The 17,377-nt window shown below is 51.7% G+C and overlaps 2 protein-coding genes across 3 annotated transcripts in view; one reads left to right on the forward strand and one right to left on the reverse strand.

Annotated features, from left to right (window-relative positions):
* RCC1L (RCC1 like) overlaps positions 1 to 12,752 on the forward strand; it is a 38,158-nt gene extending 25,406 nt beyond the window's left edge. Inside the window, exons 8-11 of one of the 2 annotated variants that reach the window (XM_074328447.2) lie at positions 3,078 to 3,165; positions 4,009 to 4,182; positions 6,539 to 6,624; positions 11,720 to 11,943. In XM_074328447.2, coding sequence (XP_074184548.2) covers positions 3,078 to 3,165; positions 4,009 to 4,182; positions 6,539 to 6,624; positions 11,720 to 11,797 — 426 coding nt within the window. In that variant the 3' untranslated portion in view covers positions 11,798 to 11,943. Of the gene's footprint in view, positions 1 to 3,077; positions 3,166 to 4,008; positions 4,183 to 6,538; positions 6,625 to 11,719 lie in introns of both variants that reach the window. The other variant, XM_019754991.3, reaches the window with a different exon arrangement.
* The window catches only part of LOC109460015 (general transcription factor II-I repeat domain-containing protein 2), a 372,825-nt gene that overhangs the window by 106,006 nt on the left and 249,442 nt on the right, over positions 1 to 17,377 (reverse strand). The window lies entirely within an intron of this gene.

Raw genomic sequence — 17,377 nt, forward strand, 5'->3', positions numbered from 1 at the left:
CGGGATGTTAAATTACAGCGTATGGAATATAGTCAATAAAATTGTAATAACTATATGGTGTCAGAGGGGTACTAGACTTATGGGGGGATCACTTCGTATGCTGTACACCTGAAACTAATATAAAATAATATTGAATGTCAACTGTAATTGAAAAATAAAAAGATGTGAGATGAATGGAAAAAAATAAAAAATATATATTAATGATAAAGAAATGTGTACAAAGGGAAACTAAAGATCAGCTAATAAGATGAAAAAATATATTCTCCATGGTCTGGCACAGTGGCTAAAAGTGGTTGCAGATTTGGCTTTGAGTTTCCTAGTAGCCAAAGCAAAGAAGAAAGCATGGTCATTTAAATGATTCCTTGCTTCTGTATGATAAATAGCAAATAAAGTGTTCAGGAGAAGTACTGCTCTTCGAGATACCAAGGCTTGAAAAAAATGTCTCCCACAGCCTTCCTGTGGGGGACAGGTTCAGTGCTGTGTCATTGTCATATATTGCTGCATAACAAATGACCCCAAAACTTAGTGGCTTAAAACAACACACACTTCTTATCTCAGTTTCTGTGGGCCAGGAATCTTGGGGTGGCTTGGGTCTTCTGGCTCTGAGTCTCTTAGAGGCTGCAGTCATCTTAGGGTTCAGCTGGGGAAGGCTCTGCTTCCAGGACCACACTGGTGGTTGCTGGCAGGACCCAGGTCCTCGTGGCCTGTGGAGCGGGGCTCCGGTCCCTTGCTGGCAGTAGGACAGCTAACAGTTGTTGGCCAAGCCTTCCTTGGTTCCCTGCCATGTGGGCTTCTCCATGTGGCAGCTCACAACATGGCAGCTGGCTTCATCAGAGTGAGCAAACGAGAAAGCAAGAGAGAGTGCCAGGAGCCAGGAGCCAGTGTTTTATAATTTAATCTTGGCAGTGACCTTCCCTCAGTCTTGCTGGCAGTCTGCTCATTAGGAGCAAGGCAGTAGGTCCATCCCCCACACAAGGGTGGAGATTACGCGTGGGTGTGAATGAGGGGGCGGGGATTATTGGGGTCCTCTTAGTGGGAGCCCATGGCAGCCGTGGCTCTTCACTGTGGCCTGATCCTCATCCTGTCAGCGACCACAGTGGTGGTTTCCGGGGCTCCTTGTCAGTATTTCTCGGTGTTTGCCGAGGGCGCCGTCCCGGAGCACAGTGAGAGGAGAAGCTCCCCGAGAGCCCGGCAGCAGAGGCCAGGCCCAGCCCTGACAGCCCCCTTCACCTAGGCGTACATTGTCTGGGCCAGAAAGCCCTGATTCCTTTTCAGTCAGCTTCGGGACTGTTACCTTTCAGCTGTCTCTACTTGAAAAGGAATCTGCAAAGATTCATGGCTGTCAGTGAATCTGTTTCCAAAGTTATTCCTCAGTAGAAGTGCCAAGACCAAATCCCACTGGAAAACGAAGTTTTAGGCTACATTTCATTCTCCAAAGCCCTGACCCTCCCATGTCACTCAGCGGAAGACCGTGCCTCCTGTTTAGTAGTGAAAACAGATGCTCTCAGATGAGAATGCCCTCAGTCTCTCACTGTGACTCCTACATACTTACCTGGGTCTGTGCCCACCCGGGGCCCATTCCTTTCCCTGGCATCGGAGGAGGTGTGTCTCTTCCTGATAAAGCTGATTCTTCTCTCTGTGCCCTGAATCCCATTTCCTGCCACCTTCTCAGAAGCCATACTCCACCTGCTGGGCCTTCTTTCCCCTAAGTTGAGCCTCTCCCTGTGTACTGGCCCCTCGTCAGTCTTTACCCCTGACTCGTGTCTTCCTTCTTACCAAGCCCTATGTGGACTCTTCCCTCTCCCGTTCTCCCCACTTCCAACCCCTTTGCTTTACCTCTTGTTCCCTTCTCAGGAGCTGCATTCATTTACTATCTGTTTCCTCGTCTCTCATTCCTCAGTCCATTCCACGTAGCTTCCACCCTTCCCAGTTTGCAGAGTGCCTCTTGCTAGGGTTACCAGCAACCGCCATGCTGCTAAAAATACTAATAAAGAACCTGGAGAACATTTTACAATCTTCATCTTTCTTGACCTCTCAGCAGCATTCGATATTGAGCATGACTTGTGAAAAATACTTCCTTCCATCCCTGTGACAAGACTCTCCCAGTGCTCTCTGTCTGTCTTATTTTCCTTCTTGGTCTCATTTTCTGGCTCTTTCTGTGTCAGGCCTTTAAATGCTGGCGATCCCTTGGCGTGGGCTTTGCTCTCCTTTTCCCTGTATTCCCTCTTTAGAAGACCTTACCCACACCCATGGCTGCAGTTACCATCTATATGCTAATGAGTCTCCAGCTTACATGTCAGTGTTGCAGACATTACTAAGTAGCAGTGGACGTTTCCACGGGGCCATCTCTAGGCACTGAGTTCAGTGTGTCTGAGAGTGAACTCGTGCTCATCCCACGCCCTGGTTCTTCTTCACGTCCACCACATCCGCCATGTTCTCTAGAAACCATGTCTCTCCCCTACTTAGAGCACTTACTGGCCCCCGTGCGCTTAGGTGACGACCAAACCCTTCCTGTGGCCCTGGCATCCTGCATGCCCGGCTTCCCTCCCTCCGCCTGCATCTTGTACCACATTCCCCCACGGGCCCTGCTTCAGCCCCTGCCCTCATTGAACCGCCCTGAGTGTGCTGTGCTCACTCGTTCCCTTTGCACGTGCCTCTCCCCTGCTTGGAATAATACCCTGTTCTTCTCCCTTGTCTGTTTATTCCTACTCGTCCTTCAGGTCGCAGGAGAAATGAAGCCTTCCCCAACCGCGCCTCCCCCAAACTAGATCGGTCTCCCTGACATTCGTTCTCAGAGACCCTGTACTTTCCTCCATTGGATTCAGCACACATTAATTTTACGTTAAATTGGGCAGGCATCTGGCTTCTCCACTAGACCACCCTCTGAGGGAGGGACCACATCTCTTGCTCCCCCTCGTATTCCCAACAGTTAGATGGTTAGCGTATGTTCAGTGTTTGGGGAATATCTGTGGTGTAAATGATTGAACTGGGACTTACCTACTCTGTACACAAGACCAGGATATTTCCAGGTTCTTGCGTTTTTTTCCTCCTAACTGTGGACCCTTCCTTTAACTCAGGTGAACGTGCCCCGGTGCTTACCCTTCTCGGGAGTAGGCCAGGTGAAGCAGGCCGCGTGCGGTGGGACCGGCTGTGCTGTGTTAAATGGTGAGAGCCTCCTGCCGGCAGTTCACTGGGCAGCTGTGGGTGGTTTGGCTGGGGAAGGGCTGGCTCCATTGGACTCAGAGGCGGCTGACCGCAGGCCAAAGAAGGGAATGCGGCTGGGGGAGATCTAGTTAGGCTGAGTTCAGTTAGTAGAGGGTGGCATTCTTGACAGAAAGATAGTGGCTGTGATTTATAAGTAGACGATTAGATAGCACGGGGTGTAGTAATTGTGTAGCAGACCTCAGGAGTGGGGAACAAACTGCTTTGTCACTGTCCCTTAGCCTGGGCCAGAGATTCCTCTCCACCTTCTGTAGGGAGGCTGTGCCAGGAAACAAAAGGCAGGTAGGAGGAGAGCCTCAGCGTCTAGATAGAGATCCATGCTTCTGGGATTAAACATCTGGTCCCACTAATGAGTATTACACTTTTTATAGCCAAAAAATCATTTCTAAGGGTTTTAGGAATCTGGCCAGAAGTTGTTTAGTGCTTGGCTTGGTCTTCTGATCAGTGAGAAACGTAGGCTGTTAGTAGGAAAAACTGTCCTTTGAAAGCTCTCCTGCGTTCACATGGGGTTTCTGGGTGATTTATGGACTGCTCCCGTCCAGGGAACCCTCAAGATGTGGGAAGCTTATATTCTGAGATTGGTGAGCTGGCTAGACATAGTCCACAAGCAAGAATTTGAAAGAGGAGAAAAGAAACATTTTAAATATCTGTCAGCATGTTCTTGCCAAGCAAGGAGAAAAACGATCCATATGGATATAACGCGTCTTGGTGGTACAGTTTGAATTTCTAGTGAGTGAGGGCTGCTCTTGGTTTGACTTACTGACCCTTGTTTTTCCTGTGACGTAGGAGAAGGACATGTTTTTGTCTGGGGCTATGGAATTCTTGGGAAAGGACCAAACCTAGTGGAAACTGCTCTTCCAGAAATGATTCCACCCACTCTCTTTGGCGTGACGGAGTTCAGCCCAGAAGTCCAGGTTTCCCGCATTTGGTGTGGACTCAGCCACTTCGCTGCCCTTACCAGTAAGTGACCAGCCTGTGCAGCCCCGAAGACTGACAGCTGCACTCGCTCAGGTTCAGCCCCAAACTGTGGGCAGCTCTCAGCTTCCACCCATCCGTGGAGTGGAACCTTGTGTGGGTAGTTAAAGAGAGTGGCTACTCCAGAAGTTGTTTGGCTTGAGGTTGTATAATGTATGTTTTTTTTTCATCCTGGAGTTTTGTTTTCAGTTCATTTGGTTTGTGGTTAAGCTAATGTGAAAGTGAATTTTCTCAAGAGGACGCCAGTCGGTGATAGGAGAGGGGACCCTTGAGTCATGTTGGGGTGCTGGGGGCAACCAGCAGAGGTTTGGCAGACCCACGGTGGGTAATTAGGAAATGAATGTGTGGGGCTTAATCCCATTGCCTGGCCAAGCCCAAACCCCGATCTGACCCAGGAATGTGGGATGACAAGGGGCAGATTTGTAAGACCATCCTGTGGTTTTGTGGAAGTAAATCTGCCCGATTGCTCCAAAGTGCTGGGGGAGAGAATGATCAAAGGGGAGGCTGGAATGGAGGTTTTCTCAAAGACTTGCCAAGTTACAAAGCCATAACATATCCAGTTACTCTACAGCCCTCTTGATTACATCTCTCATTCTACCACAGTGGCTGTTGGTTCAGTTTGTTCCTCTTTAGTTGACTTGAATTGTCAGACTGTATTAATTTAATTTCATTTTGTGATTGTCAAGTAAATTCGGTATTTCCTTGCAATTAAAAAAAACCTTTTCATCTCATGGTAATTGTTTTCTTTTGAACATCTGGCCTGGGACAGTCAGTTCGGGTCATCCTTGTTTGTGTTCTCTGGCCCCGTGCTAATCTGAGGACTGTTCCAGATCCCCACCATTCAGTATTGTCTGAATTCCCGGCTTTGGGGGCTGTAGTGTGGACCATTGTGCTGGTGGGTGGAGTCTTGCCTGACTGTATTACAGCACCAAGTGGCAGCAGTGCCGACTGCCGCTTCCATATGCAAATGAGTCTAGTTCACGTCAGTTTTTTAAAGCTACTGCCACTTAGTAAGAGTCATTGTGGACTATTTCTGGAGGTGTCAGGGATCTATTTTCCAGACTGTTCTAAGGCTTAAACTATGTGCAGAGTCACATACTTGGAAATCCATATGAAATGTTCCACCAGAGTAGACTCTTTTCTTTTTGCTATCATGCCGTGTGGCCATTTTGGGTCACGCTGAAATGAAATGCCTGTCTAGACGTCCCCCCAAGACCCAACAGCCACCCCCACGTGCCAGTTACTGCCTCTCAGTAGCGGGAGTGTCAGAGCCTGGGCTTCTCCCATCTGTGTGCCCAGTGTTTGTATATGGCCGGCTGGGAGTTGGAGTTGGTTGGTTTACCCTGAGGTCTGCTACCATTTTGGGGGCCAGACTGAATTGTCCTGTTAGACACGTAAAATCTGAGGGTGGAGGACCACGGGTGATGGTCAGACCAGGGGGCTCTGCAAGCTCCTAACAATAGGATTCCTTATTTAATCAGCCCAGGTTATTTTAGTCCTGGCTTCTCCATGTCTTTTCTTCTACTTGCCAGATGTGGGGTGGCGAATGGGGCTTCTGTGCCAAGGAGTGCCCGAGCTGATGTGGACTAAAGGCTGGTGTGGGGGGCTGCCCCACCAGATTGGGGTCCCATCCCAGAGGCTGGCATTCCTAGAGCCCTGGTCTAGATGCCGTCTCCTGGGCTTTCCCCTGTAGCACCTTATTGGCACTTCTTACAGTTTGTAAGCGTGTATATCTTGGTTTGAGCATTTGTTCATTTCTAGCTGTTCAGCTAGTCCCATGAGGGTAGGAATGTTTGGTCACTATGCTATCTCTGCTCCTGGGACACAGACGTAGTCTTGGCCCAGAGAGGTGCCCAGTCACCATGTGTCACTTGACCGAATGCTCTTGAGACATGGAAATCCAGACAAGGAATGACAAATCGTCCTACTCCTCACTCTGTCACATTAGAAAGGCCAGAACATGCCTGGGATTTGAGGATGCTCAGATCTCATGACTTGTGAGGGCGGGGTTTGCCTGCACACAGTCTTGGGCAGGGGCAGATGCATGAGGGGCAAGCAGAGGGGCCGTGTGCACCAGGCACCTTAGCCCATGGCTCCTTGGGCACGCTCATCTCCCTGGGGATGCACAGTGTCAGTCTGGACTTGGACAGGTCTCTGGAACGGAGGCAGTCTGCTTTCCCCTGCAGAAGAAAGCATTCATGTCTGGTGGAAATGGGAGTTTAACACTGGGCTGTGTTTGTACCAGGTTCTGGAAAGCATGTTCTCATGCAGGGTCCTTCCTCTTCTTGGAGATGTATCCTTGGCCTACTCCCAACCAAAGCCCCTTTTTCTTTCTTTGCAGACAAAGGAGAGCTGTTTGTGTGGGGCAAGAATATCCGAGGGTGCCTGGGAATCGGCCGCCTGGAAGACCAGTATTTCCCATGGAGGGTAAGGCTGGGCTGGGCGGGCGTGCAGGATGCCCACAGGGCAGAGTCATGTGACGTGGTCGCAGCGCCCATTGTGCCGCGGCCAGCCCCAGCTCCCTGGGAACTGACGCCCTTCCCAGGGAGGCCAGCCTCCTCCTGCCCCATGGCCTCAGGGGAGGCAGTGCAGGTGAGGAGCTGGACGGACGCCCAGCACCCGCTGCTCAGGGCGGCAGCGGCCTGCGTGGGGCTCCCGTCCCACAGTGCCCTGTAAGAAGCCCGTGGGAGGCTGTCCTCGGGGCTGTGGAGCGGGAAAGCAGGAACACGCGGTGCCTCGGAGAGGAGCAGGCTGCAGGCCAGGTGCGGGGAGGCGGTGGGAGGCCTGGGGGGTCTGAAGGGAAGGAGTCGGCCTGCCAGGGGCTGTTTACAGAGGCCGTGCAAAGGAATGTTTTACAGCAAATGTAAAAGAAAGCAGGATGTTTAATATTTAGAGTACCTTACCACAGCCACCAAAGTGAATAACTAAAAGCTTTTCTTAGGGGAGGGTGCAGTTAGACAAAGAGGCTCATTTCAAAATTAAAGGGGAACAGAGTTCTTCCTTCAGTTGTAGTTTATCTTAGTGTTGTTTACTGAGTTTCTTAAGTTCTTCTAAAAAAAGCTATTTATTTTTTTCAGTGCAGAGCATGTGTACTTCGTACAAAGTACATTATGAAAAATAAGTTTCCCATGTCTTGTCCCAGAGGCAGCCACCGGGACTGGTTTCTGATGTTCCCCTCCATGACAGTCTCTGCAGAGGGGAGTGTGCGTGTGTGTGCGTGCTCATGCACATGCCTAAGTATTTTCTCTGAAAGTTTGTTATTAATAATGTTTTGAATTTGTGTAAAGCATTTGTAAAAAATACATGTAGAAATGCAAAACAAAGTATAATTTAAATAAAATAAGGATTTGTCTGTCAAAAACCTACCGTAGAACGTTTTGAGGCACTTCAGTATTTTAGGTCCTTCCCTCTGCTGCTGGCTCTCCTGGGTCCCTGTGAACTGGGCAGGCTCTGACTCCTTTATAAAAACTGTACGTGCAGTTTCTAAGAGAACAGGTCAAAATGGAGACTTTCAACTTGTTAGAAAAAAAAAATAGTTGTGCACCAGAGTCGTTGCCAAGCTGTCTGGTGCTGGCTCGCTTTTCCCTGAGCCTGGAAATACCATGATGTGAGGAATGGAGAGTCTGTTGGTGGACAGTGGATGGCAGGCACTTCAGGAAATGTGAACATCAATAATTTAGACATCTTACCTGTTTTCTTGGTAGTTCCTTTCTGTCCTCTCTTGAAGCCCATCAAAAAGGCCTTTCTGAGGGGAACCTTGGGAAACAGTAAAGCAACTGTGTTTCGGACGGATGACCCCTGCAACCAGGGGCGCTCCACCTGCCTTCAGTTCCTCCAGATTAGAGCAAAGATGTAAGGACAGCTGTGAAATAAGATTGGAAATCTGACAGCATTTTCCCTATTGCAATAGCTGGGCTAACCTTTGGGCCCTACCGTGAAGCTGGAAGCAGCAGGGGGCCGGGGGCTGACACCACTTGCCATTCAGACCAGACACCCCTTCGCTTTCACTGACTCCTCACTCACCAAGCCTCTTTCTAGGAATGTCATTCCCTGCCTCTGTGCCATCAGGGAAAGGCCAGTCAGTCTGTCCCTGTTACGGCTGCTTTCTTGCCACACCGTCGTCCTCCCTGCTGTACATTTGTTGAGCCCTAACTGTTTATGGAGCTACTTTGTTCCCTCGTCACTTTTTGATTGTGGTTAGGAGGATGGGCTAAGGAGAGGGCTTGACAGATGGTGCTGAGGTCCGTGGCCCGGCCCTCCCCACGCTGTGCAGCCCCAAGATGCGAGCCTGAGGCTCTGGGACAGTGGTGGTGATGAGAACCAGGTTTTGGATCAGTGAAGCTGGGTTCCTTAAAGACTCGATTACTCTGTCATTGGATGGCTGGATCTTACTCTAGTCTGTTGTACTCGTTTAAAAAAAAATTACAGGTGATTTTAATTCTTTAAAAAGACTGTATTTTGTTACTGATCTTCAGTGGGAGCTGTATTACATCATTTGAAAAGTATTCCAAGAAAGAAAGAAAAGTCAAGGCTTATGCGTAGCGCCTACAATGATACTAATTAGTTATTCTTAATCTCACAGAACCTGGGCTTTTCTGACAGTATGGAGGCCCGGGTCGTGTCATCGGAACCACCTGATTTAAACCTGTCCTTCCGGAAGCTTTCCAGGATTTTTCCTGCCACACATTGAGACTCAGAGCGCAGAGAGGTTCAATGATTTCTTCAAGGTCACACATCTAGGAAGCAAAACCATGGTTCGGATTCAGATATGTCTGACTGTGAGACATGGTCTGCTCACTGTCATCCGATTCTCTGTGAGGGCCTCAGCTGGAGACCTAGGTCCCTGGCTGTGCAGGTGTGGGGGCACACTGCCCAGGTGTCACCAGGGCCTTACAGACCCTCTGACCTAAGTGGCAGCACTGCACATATAGGAACAGGCTGCTAGGGGCAGTTTCTGAATGGCCTTCACCTTTCAACTCCGGGAAATGCTCTCACTCTCCCTGGACAAACGTGACGGCCTTTTGGAGGGCACGGCAGAGCTGTCAGTGTGCTGGGCGCTTGTACTCCTCTCTTATCCTCAGAACAGCCTGTGAAGGTTGGGGCTCCCCCCGACAGTGTGCGCCTGATTGAGGAGTCGAAGGGGCTGTAGCCACTCTGGGTGGGCCTCTGCCTGCAGCTGTGCTGCGCCCTCCCCGGGAGCCCCTCTGGTCAGGAGCACAGGCTGGGGAACCCTCTGCCTCCCAGGCCGCTTTCTTCCATGGTCGCCTCAGTGGTTCTGAGGCCCCCGAGGGGGTGACGGTAGGAGTTGGGTGTCCTGGCACAGTGCCTCCTTCCAGGCCGAGCTCGCTCCCTTCTCAGCCTGGTCACTTGGTGCCAGGAAGGAAATTTCAGATGTGGCCAAGTGGGCGAGTCTGCTGGGCCGGGCCACAGCCCGAGTCAGCGTTCCTTCTCAGCCTCCCTCTGCCTTTCACCTGGTGGGCGCTTGTTTTAGGAACATATAATTGTGGAGAGAGGTGTTCCTAAACTGATTCTGCTCACACTTCTGAGTCCCTCAGGCTAAAAGTGCTTCTGGTTTTTAGAACTGGTTCCTTTTGTAATAATGTTGTGAGTGTAAATTGGTTTAGAATAGAACTTTTAACCTTGACGAGGACAAAAATAAAACATGGCTGAGGGCAGTCTTCTTTTGGACTCCGTTCAGAGACTGGGTGAGGCTGCGAGCAAGTGCTCGCCAGGGTGAGCGGCCCGCTGCTCCCAAAAGGGGGTGATGGCGGCCAGGGCTGCATGCCCCAGGCCAGCCTCAGCCAGGACCATCGTCCTGGTGGGTAAACCAAGGCCGCCTGCTTTCCTCTGCTTTGGGCACTAATGGCCAGAGAACCTGGGAAGCAAGGACACAGGTGTTTCAGTGCAGCAGCTTGGCTGCAGGTTAGTGTGTAGAGTGGCCCTCTCCCCGGAATGGTCAGTAATGTGCTCCGATGGCCTGCGCAGGTGGCCAAGAGTCCAGCTGGGCCCAGTCACCACAGAGGCAGCATGTTTCCTTCTGCTCCCCTGGCCAGCCTGGACTGCTTTCTGCATCTGCGAGCCTTTGCGATGAACGGGGAGGGGGGGGCGGCACTGCTGCTTGTCTGTTTAGTGATTTCTCTAATAGGTTTGCTAAAGGCGTTTGTTCAGGGAGGGCGGGGTGCGGGCTTGTTACCAGTGCCCATGTGCTCGTGGCCGGAGTGCCTCATGGGCTTGTCTGCCACACGACGCAGGCACACGCTTCAGGGTCGGCACTGCTCTCTGGCTTCTAGGCCAGGCCATCTGGATTAGGCCTTTTCCTCTCTAAGCTCAGTCAGCTCCACAGGCTGCTGCAGAGCCCCTTTCCAGCTGCCGCGCCGCCCAGCTGAGTGCCGCCAGCAGGGCGGATGGCAGACTTCGGATCTGGTCCAAACAGCAGCATCGGCGTCCTGGCAGACGAGGCTGGGGGAAAGTGGGACAGGGGCACTGTCTGAAAATGTACCACCGGAGAAAACAGCGTACTCGGCATTTGCTTCTCTTTGCATCCAGGACCCCTGGAAGAGCAATGAGAAACAAGTTCAGAGTAGTTTCCATTTCAGAGGGAAGGTGGGGAATGGAGCAGTTGACGATGGGTGGTGGTAAAGGTATTCAGTACCTTTTTATTCTTTTTCACTGAATGTCATATTGTAGGTGTGTGAATGTATTACCTATTGAAAAGAATGAATGAATGAATGAATGAATGGGAAAGAAAAGTGTCCCTTTCCTAGAGAACTAGTGTGGCCCTGTGGGTATGGACACCCTTGCATCGTGGGCACACCCATTTCCAAGGCCAGGCTGTAGAACAAAGAGTCAGTTTAAAGGCAAACAGGCCGGAGCCTCCACGTCCCACAGCGCTGTCTGCTGTGACCTTGGCCTTCCTGTGACGAAGTATTGTCAACATGGATGGGCAGTGTTGGCAGGACTGCCAGCCAGGCCTTTGGCACCTTCTGAGACATTCGGCATCCCTCCTCAAGGGTGCACGTGACTTGTGTGCATGTGTCTGGAGCTGGAGCTAGTGGGCAAAGTGGGTAAAGACACTCGTTCTCACAGTGGACCCTGAAGGCAGGAGAAAGGGTTTCTTGAGCTGCTCCCGTGAGCCGTGGTGAAGGCTGCTAGGAAGGGTCCCTGAACACCGGGCTTGAGAGCAGGTGCTGCCCTCTGGCAGGTCATGCTCAGAGGGGAATAATGTCTGTGTGATGTGCACTCAGGGTCCGTGCTGGTGCCCGAAGTGGCCTCTGAGGGGGCATGAGCAGTAATGTCTGCTGTTGGCTAGGTGGAGAGTTGCATGGTCCTTTCCACGGTGATCACGTTCACTCATCCCAGCAGCCCTGCCAGGTAGGTGGAAGCACCCCCATTTGCAGGGGAAGGAGCCACAGCTTAGAGAGGTTCAGTCACCGACCAAGAGGTAGACCCAGGATCCGGCCCAAGTGGGGCCACCTCCAGGCTTGTCTGCCTCCCTCACAATGTGCTGGGTCTTGTTTTTCAGGTGACGATGCCTGGGGAGCCCGTGGATGTGGCGTGTGGTGTGGATCACATGGTGACTCTGGCCAAGTCGTTCATCTGAATCTCCTACCGGCCCTGCTCAAGTCGGACCCTAGCCTCAGAACCACCCGGACTGCTTAGCAGAGGCCCCGCGGGACTGCGATGGGCTCAGAGAGGATCAGGCACCTTCCTGAAGTGTGACAGCCTCTGCTGAAGCCCTGACAGGCACATACCAGGAGTCCTGGGACGTGATCCCTGCTCCAGCTCAGGGGGGGACCTGCTGAATTCAGCACCGGACGGCTGCCTTTATCCGGCCGATCTCCAGCAAGACAAGTCCCAGGGCCACGTGGCCCTGGCAGGGCACGGATAATTCACATTTCTCGGCTCTTTCCGGGACACACACAATGGCTTCTGGTGTCACATGTGCTCTGAGAAACTGGTCTCAGGAAAGCTTAGTTCTCACGGCATGCCATTTTGTTTGATCTTAGACCTGACAAAATGTAGGCCTCAGGAGGGCTTCTGTAGCACCTGGGGTCACGGCATAGCTCTTGGTGGGTATGTGGGCAGGCGGTGCATGGGCACTGGGTGAGCCCCAGCCTGACAGGGAGCCAGCTGGCTTCAGCCTGAGGTTTTATTCAGGTTCCCCCTACCCACCCAGCCACTTCCGGTCAGCTGCCCACAGCAAGTTCACTGCTGGGACACATGCCCAAATCCCTGGGATTGGGATTCTCCCTGAAAATACTGGTGGGCATCAGCTTGGTAGTCCGTGAGCCCACGGCTTTCACCAGCCCTATGGCCATTCTCACTGCCTGGCTTGGAAAGTGGAGAAGCCCCTCCTCCCCCAGGAAGAGACTGAGGCCAGGTTCTTAGGGGGCTGAGGGCTCTGAACACATCCCACAAGAGCTTGGCTGGAGGCCAGCCTTAGAGAAGGAAGATTTTCAAAATTGTGAAAAACATTTGAATTGGTGACTTGACTTGTCTTATTCTTTAAAAAAAAAAAATTTCATTTGGAATAAAGTCTGTTTTCTGCCTTTTTATTTTTAAGAAGTGAAGAGCTCTTTATTTTACCTGATCATTTAGAGATTAGGTTTCAAAACCAAGGCTTTTGATAAAGAGATGACTAGGAGCCAGTGAAAAAATACAGTAGGAGACATTCCTGCTTGGAAACTATTTTTTGAGCCGTCTACTCCCACAGGTCAATTGGAAGCAAATAATGAAGTATAAAAATAACTGGTAGTCATGTCACAACTGGGATCTTACTCACTGCCTGTATCCCCTTCCTTTTATTCATTCACTCAACAAATACTTACTGTGTGCCCCGGATGTGCCAGTGCTGTGTATCCCACTGGGTCACGTGGTAACAAAAATTCCTTTAAGCAGGTCTCGTGAAACTTACATTCTAGGGGGCGAAACGGACAATGAACAAGCAGAATGCTAAGTACGTTAGATGGTTGTGTGGGCTGTGGAGGAAAATAAAGCAGGAGGAGATGGGTGATGGGAGGAGGGTTGTAGCTTGAAGTGGAATCGTCATGAGCAGATGTCCTTGCTGTGACCTGAGCAGCAAGAACCAACCAGGTGGTGTCTGGGGGAGCGGACCCCAGAACCCTTATCTTGGCTCATGCTACTCCCCTTCTCTGCGGGGGTCCAGTTCTTAGGTTTATTACAGCAAAACTTTCTGATAAACTTGAAATTGAAAGTGATTTGTCATTTTTCTTCCTGAAACCCCTGGATGGGGCTGAGTACTGCGTCGCTCTAGCCGTGAAGCAGTCATGGGTCCTTAGTCAACACACACCTTCAAGCACATACTGATTTACGGAGCATGAGTGTCCCAGCAGGTCGGGGACCGTAGGTGGTGACGGTGGTCGAGGGTCTCCGGTGACTTTGGAATGGTTTTTAAGCCTCCCATCCAGTGGCAGCCAAGATTCAGCTTCAGAAATAACTTGGACACGGCAACCAGGGTAATAAGGGACAACTTTGGATTTGCCTGAAAACCCTTCCGGGCGGGCTTGTTCTGCCCAGCCGGGTGGCATGGCTGTGTTCTTAGTGGGTAACAGGAGTCTGTGGTCAGAGTACATCTGCCACACACCGGGCCCTCTGTGGACAACCGTGTCCCTCCTAGCTTTTGTGTCCCCTTGCCCCCAGCCCCTCCCAACCTTCAATACACACACAGAAACCACCTATGCCATTAGCTTGGTTGCTTTGATTTATTTTGTTCCTGTGCAAAGTTGGTGTTTGCAGCTCTGGTCTCACTTTAGTGAGCGTGCGAATGCCACCCTGAATGAAGTGACACCACAGGCCAACTCCGTGTCCTCCGGCCGTTCTCTCTTTTCACACTCAGACTCTGTCCATGCGTACATTTGGGGTTAGTAACCAAAGCCAGTGCAGAGCCAAGTGAAAGATGCCACCAGAGAGGTGTGGGGACTCTTGTCACTTGGCCACTATCATCTTCCCTTGAGGCCAGTCGTTTCCAAGGTCCCTGTCTGTCTTCCTCCTCTGAGCTCCCACCACACCTGCAGGCTGCTGCTCCATAAGTGGGATAAGCTAATAAAAATCACGGCCTGCCATTCATGTAAGGCCAACCCGACACACTCAGGATCCTGTCGTGACCGTTTTTGGTTCTTGAATAATGGCCCATATTTTCATGAATTCAGGAAACACGTACAATGCACTCCACTGTTCCATGTGGCACGTCGGATGCTGACGGTGAGTCGCGACAGTGCTGTGCCGGCCCCACGGGTTACGGTCGGGCTGAGTGCCCAGCGCTGCTCTGCGCAGGGCCAAGCGCAGGCTGCATGGGGAGGTCACACTTTTCTCACATCACACCCCAGTGCCCGCAGCTGAGGGGCCCAGCCTCTCCGGAACAGCAGTGGGGCTGCTCAAACTGTTCTGAGGACCCTTCTCTTGGAATCACTGTGTCAGACCTGATTGTGTCGCCCTAAGCAATGCCGCCTGCCATGTGGACAGACCCTCTCAGGTGGCTTTGGGGACGGCACTGGCACCGAGCGGCAGCCATGGCCCCTGCTCTGCCCTGTCCTGCCGTGATTGTGCCCCAGGAACTTGCCCCTCCCCAGGATGCCACACCTGCCTTTCTCTCTCCCAGTTGCGTTACGCTGCCCTCAGAGATTCATGCTGCACCGATCAAGAAATCCCAGGCTTCCTTCCACACTTCCTTGATATTTAACACGAAACAGCAGCAGCCGTTACACTTGAGCTGAAGACAACGTGTGGAGTCCCTGTCAGGGCCACACTGAGGTGCGTGCTCAGCAGTCGAGTTGAAAAGGATAAATCGCTATGACTGTTCCCTCCTCAGACCAGGAGTTGACTGTCTTGCTAGGCAGGCAAACAGGTAGACTGTAGCTGGTGGTGTTGGGGGCTGCCTGGGTGGGGGAGCAGAGAAACATCTGGTTATTGCTCTGGAAGCATGGTGGCAGCTGAAGTGCCAGGAGACCAGGGAGCAGAGCACACGAAGCCATGCCTATCAAACGCCCCACTGGAGTCCACCCTTGGAGCCGAACTGAACAGGCTCAGACTCGTGGCCCTAAGGTGTTCCACAGCTGCAGTTGTCGAGGCTCATTCCAGTGGCAGAATATCGAGGGTGAAGTAGAGGCTTGATGGGATATGTATCCATACTCCTGAGCACCCACCGTGCGCCAAGACCTGCCAGGCACTGGGGATGCTGTGATGAGAAGGGTGCGTCCGTTCCAGCTTGACGGGCTGGGGACGGCTGCCTCTGCTTGATCTGGCCTCACAATGGAGGAGACAGGGTGAGGCCACCTGCCCCCAGGCGGAGTTCACGAAGGCCTTTTGGGCAGATTCTACCTGCTAACCCTGCACTTCTCAACCCTAGCTGTACCATAGGATCATTGGGGGATAGTCTTTATTTTTGATAGACCACATTTTATTTATTCATTCATCAGCCGATGGACATTTTGGTTGGTTCCACTTTGGGGCTCTTGGGAATGATGCCAAAACATTCATGTACACGTTTTACATGGGCCCAGCTCTTTATTTTTTAGCAACATTCCCATACAAGATTTTGTGGGAATGTTTTCAGTTTTCTTGGGTATATACCTAGGAGTGGAATTGTGGGGGCTTCATTTATGTTTGACCGTTGTTATTATCATGTAGTCCATAACACACTCTAACCTTGAGTTCCAAGACACTGAATGTTGCTTTCCCAGGCACAGCAACGTGGACTGTTCCCCGCACGCAGGCTCGTTAAGGGCTCTCTGCCTTCTTCTCCACACTTCTCCCTCCACATCGGCACCCTCTCCACGCCCGGGGTTCATCAGAGTGACGAGTGGGCCGCGGGTCTAGCGGGTGGCTGCCAGCGCCTCCGCGGGTTCTGCTCAGGCAGGGCTCCTGGAAAAACATCTCAAAGGAGATGCTCCACTATCAACCTTTGCAAGGTAAGGACGGACCTCTGTGTTCTTCCCTCCCTCTTACTCCCTTCTGTGCTAACCTTCACTGTGTTTATAGCAACTTTCTTTAACCGTCAAGAGTTGTCAGAATAACTCACGTTTCTTTCTTGGCTGTCGCTGTGCATCCACAGCTGTTACCTTTTCTACCACATTCCTTTTTCTTTTTTTAAATAACAAAATCATTTTAAAGTGTACAATTAGTGGTTTTGAGCATATTGTCGGTTTGGTGCCACCACCACCATGATCTCATTCCACACATTCCCTTTGCAGAGGTGGTTTTCCTACCTTTCTTTACCATCGTGACATCTTGCCCCTGACCCCCAGCTGAATTTCACACGATAAAACCAGGAGGCAAAATGACCACAGATGATGTCTTTCCTTCTGTGGCCTTGTGATCCTCTTGAGAACAGCTTTTAAAACTATATTGAATCAGACCTTGGGGGTGGACTCCCGGCATGGGTGAGCCCCCAGGGGATTCCATATGCTCTGGGGTGAGAACCCTGCCCAGAGCAGCCAGAGCTGGTCCCACAGGAAGTATGCCCTGGTTGGGGGAGGGGCACATTTATGATTCTGAGGGCTGGTGGCACGTCAGCCAGTCCTCTACTTCCGTGATCGCCCCTGCCATCCTGACTGCTCTGGGAAGGCCCTGGAGCCCTGAGCGCTGAGGCCACGACCCCATCCCACTTTCCTCCTATCAGCCATAGTCAGTGACCCAGACCTCTTGCATGTACATCCTCCACGTCTCCTCAGGGCCTGCAGGAGACCCTGGCCAGGCCTGAGCACCCTCTTTTCATTCCTACGTCATTCCTACCAGCCTTGCCCATTTTCTCTGACCTCTCCATGCCAGCCCTCTGTGCCTTTGCTGTTTCCTCTGCTCAGTGCTCGGTCTCACCCAGCTCAGCGCTCATGTCCTGGCTTCCTGGTCTCCCTCTGCTGCCCGGCAGTGGTCATTCCCCAGCCCCAGGGCACAGCATCTCCTGTGGTCTAGCACCGCACTCCCTGCACAGCTCCTTCTGTCTACACCTCCGGGAGCAACTCAGGTCCGGCCAAGGCAGATTTCTCTGGGTCCCCAGCTCCCAGCACGAAGTCTGCGCTGCCTGGGTAACAGTGAACGTGAGTGAGCAGTGGGAAAGCGAAGCCTTTGTAACTGGCTGGAGAGTCTTGGGGCAATCAAGGGTCCCTGCGGATGTCGTAGCTCCAGTGGGGTATCTGAAGGACGGAGAGAGCGTTAGTCTGCAGAC

Source organism: Rhinolophus sinicus, chromosome 3, assembly GCF_057876585.1.
Source record: "Rhinolophus sinicus isolate RSI-liver-muscle chromosome 3, RSI-T2T, whole genome shotgun sequence".
Taxonomy (NCBI): Eukaryota; Metazoa; Chordata; class Mammalia; order Chiroptera; family Rhinolophidae; genus Rhinolophus; species Rhinolophus sinicus.